The sequence below is a fragment of the Papilio xuthus genome, unplaced genomic scaffold (genome assembly GCF_000836235.2).
Source record: "Papilio xuthus unplaced genomic scaffold, Pxut_1.1 DF825928.1, whole genome shotgun sequence".
In the NCBI taxonomy this organism is placed as follows: domain Eukaryota; kingdom Metazoa; phylum Arthropoda; class Insecta; order Lepidoptera; family Papilionidae; genus Papilio; species Papilio xuthus.
The window spans coordinates 4,496,744-4,507,209 of record NW_013532721.1 but is presented as its reverse complement, the minus strand read 5'-3'; the positions used below and the strand labels follow the sequence as shown (position 1 = coordinate 4,507,209).

Here is a 10,466-nt window from a genome sequence, read left to right as displayed (position 1 = left end):
CACAAACAAAAACAGAAGTAATTTTATTAAATAAAACTTCGCCACTTAATTTTAACCTGAATTTTAAAATATACGTTTTAGTATATAATTTATGCATTTTGTAATCAACGTGTCTAATTCCATGTTACTGTAATATGTTAAATATGTCTACGCGCTTTGATATTTTATTTATTTTTATTTTATTTATTAACGGGACAACTTACAGCTAACTAACACTATAATAATTTTGTAAATGGAGACTTAAGGCTAATTACAAGTTGTCACACATGGTAACTGCACGGGTAATTGTACATTTCACTTTTTGATTAATTAATTAATTGGAATCCAGAACTAAGGAATACTATACGTAATATATATCTAAATAACAAGGTCTAGTTTGGAACGTATGTTTCAAATGCTACTATTAAAATGTTCAAGGCATAAGATGGTAGCGTTTATTCATATCTGCTATTTTAAAATGTGTTTTTTTTAAATAATCACAAGATAGTTGTTACAGTTTCTTAATAGATTTATTTTTAATTGAATAAGAGTATCATTAAATCAGTAGCCTAAGGAGATGAAAAGCTATTATTAAAATTTATTATGTCAGTCTCGATTAAAACGATTTTCCATCTCAACCAAATTATATTACATCCACATTTCGTAAAGAGGTGCAAAAGATTTATACTGAAGTCACAAATTAACCGACAGTGTAAAATAAAATATATAACAACACAGTCTTACCATGTGCGATAGTACTCGTAGTTTATAAGTTTGTTTTTTGTGTTTTCCTTACGTGGCAAAAAATGTTTTTTGTATTTTATTCTACTCTATGGTTCATTTAATCTACTCTTTATTTGCTATATGAAGCCAAAGTTCGATTCTATAAAACCTTCTGTTCCTTGTATATACTGTAAAATGTAAAATATATTTTTTTATTATAATTAATTTTGCCCAATTGCCTCTTAAATACTAAACTGATATAATATGACCGTTAAACAAATTACTCCGAGCTTAGAAAAAAAAAAAAATAGCACTTAATGAAATCGCTTTCGCTTATGCATTAGAACAAGCAGTAATGTAAGACGCTCGGTCGTACCTCGGAAACCGTAGTGTCGAATTTCTGGTACTTTGTTGCGTCCTCCTGGGACGTGTTTCTGTGGTTTATAACATTACGGAATATTGTTCAATGGAGTTTCCTGTTTTTAAATTAATTATTACATGAAAATGTGTTACTTTAATATAAGTGTTCATAGTTCTCTATTTTATGTACCTATTCCTTGAAGATTATAATTTTCATGCAATAATGATTTCTGTATTACCTTTTCTGGTATGACTGTTAATATTTTGAAAAAGATATCACGGAGTTGTAAATCGTGTTATAAATTTATAAAAACACCTATAAACAAAGTTCGTGTATAAAAGCAAAGCTGATGGTTAAAAGAGAGTGTAGTGAGAAAGGTCCCAGGCCGTATCTAAATAAAGGTTCTCGATCGACGAAAGCTTTTAAGAGATGAGACACTGTCGGTGTTTTAAATCGAATAAGGCTATTGTTTGATTTAGTTAATCGATTCTGTAAGATACAAAGAATAGAGAAATATATTTCTGGATTAAGCACGTTTTGCTTAAGAAATAAGTACAACACAACATTTTGGTAACTTCATTCCTTTGATAGCTTCCACGTATAATACCAAAATTATGAGTTATTAAAAAGTGATATCTATTAGAGATTCTATTTATGATACTATAATATAGATTAATTGAAATTGAGGTCAACTGTTCAATTGAACAACAACATAAATCAAGCCCGCAACTCAGAGGGGTAGGCAGAGATCACGGACCTCCGTACCTCTCTCGGTTCTTTGAATTGAAGCAAAGTAACATTTACACCATTTTAAAGTTTGTTTCTCTTAATAATTATTTTTTATTTGTGCTTAAATTCACTTAGTACTATTAGTAAAAGTATTCTTAGTCGCCATTCCGACATATATGTTTGTCTCATAAATCATATAATTCTTGGAAATCATGATCCATGTTCGCCGTAGCTTAAAGTTGACAGCTAACATGACAAAGCTTTTGAAGTAGTGGCCATGTCGTGTCGCCTCTCTCTAAGAAAAATTAAACGCAAAAAATTCTTAGAAGCTGTGAGTAAGATATGACTGGATGGGTTCGTAGTGGGGTAGAAACAGTATATTTTTAATAGGTCGCATAAAGCTATATTTTGTACATATATTTATAATCTATACATATTTTTAGAATATAACTCCTTCTTGGCCATTGTATATATACATATGGCTATGTATTTGACATGAAGGGATAAACAGGTTACCACGCTAAAGGCTACTAACACCTTATTTTCTAATCAACAATTCTTGCTGGTAGTGACCTTCAATTTGAAATATGAGAAAAACAAAATATCCTTAAACATAACAAGAACAAGTTTAGGAAACTTAGTAAATTACTTTTGTTTCGTTTCATGTGACATGTTTCAAATGCGGATTAAATTACTCTATTAAAAGCGCTCTTTGTTGTAAATGTTTCGCCTCAAAACTTAGTCGACAAACGTCATAAATTCTATTTGACGGTATCACAAAAGATTTCAACAATATACAAGTTATAAGCCGCCGTGACAAAGTCTAACTTTCTTAGAACATAATAGTTCCAGTTTAAGCAAACATTTTATTGTCTTCTCTTTGACGATTTGTTATTTATTCAAATCTATGGCTTTGATACATTAAACATAATAATTACACGACAAAATTTATTATCTTTCATTTATTTTAATCTCTAATTACTAATTGTGTTTATGAAACACTTAATATTCAGGTCCAAAAGCTTTATCGATGTGAGTGTAAATGCCTCTAACAATTTTTCTGAATCCTCGTCTCAAACAAATCACACATTTTTTTATATTATTCTGACGTGACAGTTGTTTTGTTGAATCTTTTATCACAGTATTACGTTTTCGGCGATAAATACGAAGCTCGATGATTAATGTTATTGCTGCGAAGCAAAACAAAATCCAATTGTTAAAATTAAATTAGTAAATATACGTTAACAAACTATACAGTACCAACCAGCTAACAGATAACCAATTCCTAAAAGACAAAAAGCTCCGCGAAGCATTGTTAGCGACACCGGTTCCAAACCAATTGTAGATTCCGATTGCATCTGTGAAAGTTAAATAAGATTAAATATCACTCATCGATATCTTCCTGTCTTTTCCCTATTTAATGTATTTCTCTTCCTTAACATTTTTCAGTCACTCTTTTCTAATGTTCATTAACTTTCGCGCAAACCATTAGCCTTTAGTATATTCATATGTTTCATCGCTCTGTTCATATTTTCTTCGGCCTTTCACTACTTCTATCATAGATTTTACGTATATAAAATCTGTGCTATAATTGCTGGACTAGTATAACTCTTCGTTCTCATATCGATTGTCGGATGGGATGTTGGTTATCAAGGTATCAATTATCTAGTTAACTGCTTACTTGTGAGTTAGCAACGGAGTCACCGGTTACATCTGCATTTTCTTTGTCGCTTTCAGTTACCGGCTCAGATCTCCTTGATTGTTCGGGCAGATTCTTGTATTCGTCTTTCGTAACTTTCGCCAGAATTCCTGCTTCGAATAGATTCATGATCCTATGGGATATTTGAATAATAGATTTTATTGGGTTCTTTTCAATTTTAATGACTTGTCCATTTAAATTTTTTCAGGCTAAATTGTACGAAATCATATCATCAATTTATAGTTTTTAAAGCCTGTGATTTAACATAAATATAGGTGGAATAAATTAAGAAATATTTGCAACGATATAACTTACACATCATTAAAAGTTTCGAGGTAAGGACATCCGATTTGTAGTGCGATAGCTGAATATCTAGTGTACAACTTTTCGCTCAAATGAAAATTATGAGATCCTACAAAAAAAAATCCTAAATAAAAAGAGAGAAATGTTTCATAAAAAATATTCAGAAATTCAGTCACAATGCTGACTATTGTGAATTTATTCCTGTTTATTTATGTAAAATTGGTACAACAGATTTCGGTTGTTCAAATCAATCTATCTATCTCTGATTAGAAAGTCTTTCGCCGATTATATCATATTTCATGGAAAAAAATGCATCAATATCTTTTACGTCGTTTCATTCCTAATCATTGCATAGTTATATGTATTTCTCGATCAAGTGATTACCAAAACGTTCTGTGTCGTAATACAAAGTTTCTCTCCCTCCGAGTACGGCGATTCTCTTGTGAGCGAGCACCAGCCTCACACCAACTTCCACGCTGCGGACACGTTGTAGTTTTTGTCGTCGCATTAGTTTCGCAAGTCGTCCGTACACCCCAGTACCGTTCTAAAACAGACAAAAATAAGCCGCATGAAACAAACAATTCAAGACAATGACAATTGGATGAGGAAGTCATCGTTTGATCAAAATTCGATAATTCGAGAAAATGTCACCTGTCAATGCTTGACTAATAGTGAATTGTCTGAAGATAGTTTCTGTCTTAAAGTGAAATTTTTCCTATACTTCAATATTAATGCAATTTTGAATGAGTAACTAAATTTCTTTGTCGTCTTTTTTCTGTCACCAAAATATATTTATTGTTCATCTGACTTTTACCTCTAAAATAGTGAGAGAGGAACTATGCCTTTCCACCACTAATTCATACTTTCGATCTCTCATTGCTTCTTCTAAAGCTTCGAGTGTGCCAATAGGTTGTTCTCTTGCTGGTCGGGCGAGTAGACTGGTAAGATTTGCCGAGTACATGTCTCCGATCACGTAAGTTGCACCGAGTGAAATCAAAACTGATACTAAGCGAGCTTTATGAGTACTGGAAGGTTCTTTACTTGAAGCTATGAAAGGGACAAAGAATAAAATTATTAAATTAGAACTTTACAAGCTCACAGACTCCGATGGTTGGGACATCTCCTGAGGATCGAAAGGCCAAAGCAGCATATCTCGGGACCACGACTGGCCGTCGACCCATCGGTCGGCCTAGGTACCGCTGGCGAGGCGCCGTAGAGCTGGATCTGCGGGAGCTACAAGCGATGGACTGGCAGGAGAAGGCGCAAGACAGGCGACTTCGGCGATCTCTTGTGTCGGAGGCCAAGACCCACTTTGGGTCGATGCGCCAGCGGAGTAAGTAAGAACTTTACACAAAATGCATAAGGTTTAATTGTCCTTTTGAAATCTTTTTTTTTCATTACATTTGTTTAACTGATATTTGGTTTTAATTTTAATTCATGATTAAATTACTTACATTGTCGTAAAAACAGTGTGGTAGTGAACCAGCAACAGTCGTTGAACAGGCCAAGTTGGTTCTGACGACGATGTAGCCAGAACGACGGCGCTGCAATAACAATCCACAGCGCCGGACCGGTGATCAGTAATGTTGCGAAGACTAAAGGCCACACCTTGGGGTTATAGTATAATCAATTATTTCGTAATTACTCGATTCGATACATACATACATCTATGAGACATTTCAAACTTCAATCCAGTCTTCTAACTTTAATATATTTCTTTAAGAAAGAAAACTAAGAAATCAGTAATAAAGTTCTTTTTTCAGAACTGGCATGTTTTAGAGGACCTATTTTACAATTAGGTCCAGTTAAAACAATACTTACTTCCCATCTGAAGGGCCTTATTATTGCAAGAGTCTCACTCAGCTTGGCAGGGGCGTGTGTTAAGAAAGCGCCAGAGTCTGCTAAGGTAACGAATGAGAATTCTACAGCTTGCAGCCGCTCCCATGTTATTGTTACATCGCCAATGAAAAAATCTGCTTTCTAGATGGTATAAGAAATTTTACTTAGTACAAAATAAATCCATATATCCAACAAGCATGTCGATTTCGTTATTGATCACCAAAATGCCACTGAATTTCAATTACGCTTCCTTTTATTTGTTAAATTAAAAACACTTACTCGTTTCCAAATTAATCCAAGAGTTCCTTTAAATGTACCGTTAACCGAAATACTTGAGCCTTGGCTTCTTTCAGGTGGATCATAATATTTATATCTGTTTTATGAAAAAAGCCATTTAGTAGTTTAAATAGTTAATTTTGATTAATTATTATTTTAATTATAATTACCTAAAATTTAACCTCTTCGATATTAAGGCCAACAATTTGTCATCTCGTCCTCCAGTTACTTCGACTGTTGAATTGTTGTTGTATTTCACAAAGTGCCACGGAGGAGCCTGAAATGAAAAGGCGCGGTTACTATTATCAATTTTGGTAACTAGTGTTGGTGGACTTTGAGGTTGATTTAGGAATTAGTAATGACTAAAAAGAAGAAAATCGGACATTTTTAGACAACGAAATTATAGCAACCAATTACACAGAGTGATGGTATCAGAGCAGGAAGATCAATCTTAAAAGAAATATCAAAAAACATACATGTAACACGGGTACATAGAAGACGCGGCCTTGAAAGTTCTTGTAGACTACATTAGCCGGCGGGAGTACAGGCAACCTATAGATTTTGCCTGCCCACCAATTGACTAAACCGAGATGGTTTAATCGATTTGGAGTTGCCTGGTTATAGTATATTCTGAACCTGGAAAAAATAGACTTTTTTATTATTGTCCTAATCCTTTTTTCATTTCCTATCAACAAATAACGTTTTATAAATGAGACTTACACGCTTTCTCTAGGATTTGTAATAACGGCCACTCTCATTGCTTCTTTTATTACGCCTCGGAATCTCAAACTGATCTCACCGACAGGCCAAAAGAATATATAGAGAATCGATCTATGGATGAAGTTGTTTGTCGTAAACTGTGAAATAAAGAGTAAGTTAAGTTATTTAATGTCTTGTGAGTCGCCAATAATATGAAGTTCAGTTACCTCTATAAGTAGATTTTCACATTCAGTCGGTTGACAAAATATGAGGCTAGTTCTTTCAGTCCACGTGTCTAAATCTTTCTTCAGTAACTTGAAAAACTGAAAGTAGTAGGTTAGTAATTTTTTTTCTTTTACTGCGTACACCATTTGTACATTGTCATTGCAATGTTCTAGATTACGTATTTACGATATATTAAGAACTAGCTGTCGCCCGCGACTTGATCCTTGCGGAATTAAAAAAGAACTAGATTAGTAGTCTATGTGTTCTTTCAGACTATGTTCTACGCCCATGATGCATAGAGACGCTCTTGAGATACCTTCTAACATCCATCCATCCATCCAAACATTCGCATTTTTTTTATAACAGAAGGGGGCAAACGAGCAGCGGGAACACCGAGGTGTTCAACGACGCCCATGGACATCAGCAATACCAGAGAAACCGCAGATGCGTTGCGGTGCCTTTGAGGTGGTGATAGGCTCGTTTCTTGTAGGACCCTAAGCATTTATAATATTAGTAAGTAGATTTACTTACAGACGCTTTATTGTCATCTGTCGTAAGATCAATATTAACTACTTGTATGTTATTGTCGTTTAAACGACAAATTAGTTGGAACATATCACAAGATCTGTGGATTACATAAGACATTTTATTAAATTACGTAGATTGATATAAAAACGGCTAAACACTCACGTATATTCGTCCGGTGGCGGCACCGACTCACGGTGAGCGATGGGCCGCGTCCCCTCAATAATACCACTACCACTCATCTTGATGAAGGGCCCCCGATGGGCTCAAAACTAGTCGGTGCCGCCACCGGACGAATATACGTGAGTGTTTAGCCGTTTTTATATCAGTGTAGTATAATGTCTCACGAAAGTTTGATTAACTTAATTACATAGATGTTGGTTAAACTTAATAAAAGTTATTTGGTATTTCACCAGACATAGACATAGACCAGATATAGTAACTCAACACCAGAGTGTTGAGTTACTATATTTTCACTGGCACGACAGCTATTGAAATAAATAGAGTCGTAGAAGCACAGACAATTAAGTGGAAATAAGTTACAAATAAGTACAGAGGCTGCCTACTGTGGAAGACGTTTGAATATTGATGTTTAGTTACACATTGATATATTCTTGCATTATTTATCTTATTTATTCCTTAGTTATTTACTGTTATTATAAAATATGTTATCGTATAAACTATTATATTATGTAAAGTAAGTATAGTGTCAAGTGGTTGTATACTGTAATGATGGTATGCAGTTGTTTTTAAATAAATAAAAAAAAATAGAAAAAGTTTATGATGACAATAATATTATTTATAACATTCTGTAGTGTTATTGCTTTTGGTTAAGTAAATGCTTTAATTTTTGTTACGGGTAAAGATTACCTGATGTTAGTTGAATTTCCTCTTACTATAGTCAAATAGCTAGCTGGAATTCCCGCTGCAATGTTTGCTACGGCATGTGAAAAGTCTTTAGGAAGTTTTGTTAACGTCTCCGGTGCTATAACATCGATCATTTTTAAAAAACAACAACAAAAAGACGGACAAGCGAATAATATTAAAAGAATATTCTTCATTTCTTTTTGCATTAAAATGAACTTATTTTCAATACTAATAGTTTTCGTCTAAGTGTTGGCTGAACTGGTAGAGTAAAAGTAACCAATAATAATTCCGATATTTCTCTACCATTGAATTTCATAGATTAAGTTGCAAACAGAGGAGTCTTAAATGACTATTTCTTTTTGTAAAAACATATCTTATAATGTCTATAGTTCAACGCACCCATTTATTTTTTAAAATACGTTGTTGTCTTATTTCAATAGCTGAAATGCGTATGCTAAGAGGAAGTTTAAAAGTAGCGCCAGTGATCGAGAAATTGAGGAGTAAAAGATTAGCGTGGTTTGGACATGTCATGAGGAGGGATGATGATGATATAAGCAAAAAAGTAATGAGATTGAATGTGGATGGCTACAAGGGTAGAGGAAGACCAAAAAAAGTATGGAATGATGGAAGGGGGTAGACTCGGATATGACGGCTGATAGAGATGTATGGAGGAGTAGTACATACTGTGCCGACCCTCGATAGGGATAAGGGCAGGTTGATGATGATGATGTTGTTGTCTTATTTTCTTTGTTCTTAGTAACATCTAATTGTAGTTTTTTTAGCTTTTATTGTTGAGTTCCTTCATCTCTCTCGGGTTGTAATTTAGTTCATGTACTAGATATTATGAGCAATTTTCAATCGTTACTTTGGTGGCTTAATCTATGACCTATTACGATGTCTATCAAAATAAATCGGACAGGTGTTTTAATATTGTAAGAGAATATGATCTGGCATTTATCATTGAAAAGGTTAGTATTTGATGGACATAATTCATATTTTGTTATTATTTAATTTATAATTAAAATATTTTAATACGTACTATTATTTTCTGTAATGTAGTATTTTCATAGAGTGGGATTCTTTAGTGTTTTTAATACGGAGAGGTTAACATGGTTACTGAGGTCAACCGCAGGAATCACGCAGTAAGAATAGGTACTGTAAGTTTATTTATGTTATCGACAGACTATAAAATTTGTCGTTTTACAAGTCAACCAGACGTCATATAAAATGTAAGCTAATTAGCAGTAGGTTTAATAGGTAAGTCTAAAAAAAGAGTTAATTAAAAATACATTAACCTATTTAGTATATATAGGGCCAATAGTCGATTTTCGATCACGTGGCCTAGAGTTCGAATCCCGCCATTCGACTATTGTAAGCCTTATCCTATCACAAGGCTAGAGGTATCTTGAAATGGTGTAAGAAATATTAGTAAATTAACAAAATATCTGATAATATTTTAATATAAAAAAATCAACTTTGATAAGTACTAAATCCAGAGTAAAACGATGTGAAAACACAAAGGAACATACGCTCTTATATAAACAAATTACTCGGATTAACAGGGTAATAATTGTGTCTAATGAATTTAACCGAATTCGATGAGCGCTTTAATTACGTCCCTAACGAGACAGCCATTATTATGACGTCCATTATCCGACAAAATTAACAGATCATTAGCGAAATTATTCTGTCATCAAGAGCCGAAAGACGCATGCTATTCCCGTTTTAAGTGGTCTGTTATACTGAATGGCTTTCATTATATCTAATAATACTTTTATTAGTGCTTTATAACGCTAATTGTCATGTTTTCATGATAACCAAAGACACAAGAATATGTAGACGGGACATCGTGACCGTCATCTCAGTTGTCATGTCATACAAGACAACTGATATGACGCATAAATAATAAAACATTGAAATAAAATAAATATTTTTGTATTATACTAAAACAAACCACATAAGTATAGGAGACGTATTTATTTATTTACGATATTTTTATTATAATATAAAAAAATACAAAACATATTATATTAAAAAAATAACACCACCGACTGCGGAATTCCATGACTCAAACAACCAGTTGTCAGGGCTGAGACAGGAACCTTCTCACGATGCGTGCGGTTTCTATGATAACTGCCTTTGGTATTGGGCCCTTGTATTACAAGTATAGGAATTATTATATTTTGTTTCATTTTATGTAAGAAATTTCATTTTACATTCCACAATATCTTGTTACTATTA

General features: G+C 33.5%; 1 protein-coding gene across 1 annotated transcript; it reads right to left on the bottom strand.

Annotated features, from left to right (window-relative positions):
* Nucleotides 1-2,794: 2,794 nt before the first annotated feature.
* Nucleotides 2,795-8,359, bottom strand: Ir40a (Ionotropic receptor 40a). Its single transcript, XM_013322151.1, has 15 exons — nucleotides 8,229-8,359; nucleotides 7,365-7,458; nucleotides 6,836-6,931; nucleotides 6,630-6,766; nucleotides 6,386-6,545; nucleotides 6,080-6,186; nucleotides 5,913-6,006; nucleotides 5,616-5,774; nucleotides 5,249-5,402; nucleotides 4,609-4,841; nucleotides 4,179-4,338; nucleotides 3,807-3,903; nucleotides 3,474-3,624; nucleotides 3,057-3,150; nucleotides 2,795-2,982 (listed from the first exon to the last, which is right to left on the bottom strand). Exons 1-15 carry the CDS (start codon nucleotides 8,357-8,359, stop codon nucleotides 2,795-2,797), a joined length of 2,055 nt encoding a protein of 684 aa, XP_013177605.1.
* Between the last annotated feature and the right edge of the window lie 2,107 nt (nucleotides 8,360-10,466).

What these genes read in the sequence shown, in the direction of transcription:
- Ir40a (XM_013322151.1), bottom strand. Translation starts at nt 8,359, where the DNA reads ATGATCGATGTTATAGCACCGGAGACGTTAACAAAACTTCCTAAAGAC. An exon ending in TCGAAGAGGTTAAATTTTAG is followed by an intron (nt 6,007 to 6,079) that starts GTAATTATAATT and finishes TTCATAAAACAG; the next exon opens with ATATAAATATTATGATCCAC. An exon ending in CTCGAAACTTTTAATGATGT is followed by an intron (nt 3,625 to 3,806) that starts GTAAGTTATATC and finishes AATATCCCATAG; the next exon opens with GATCATGAATCTATTCGAAG.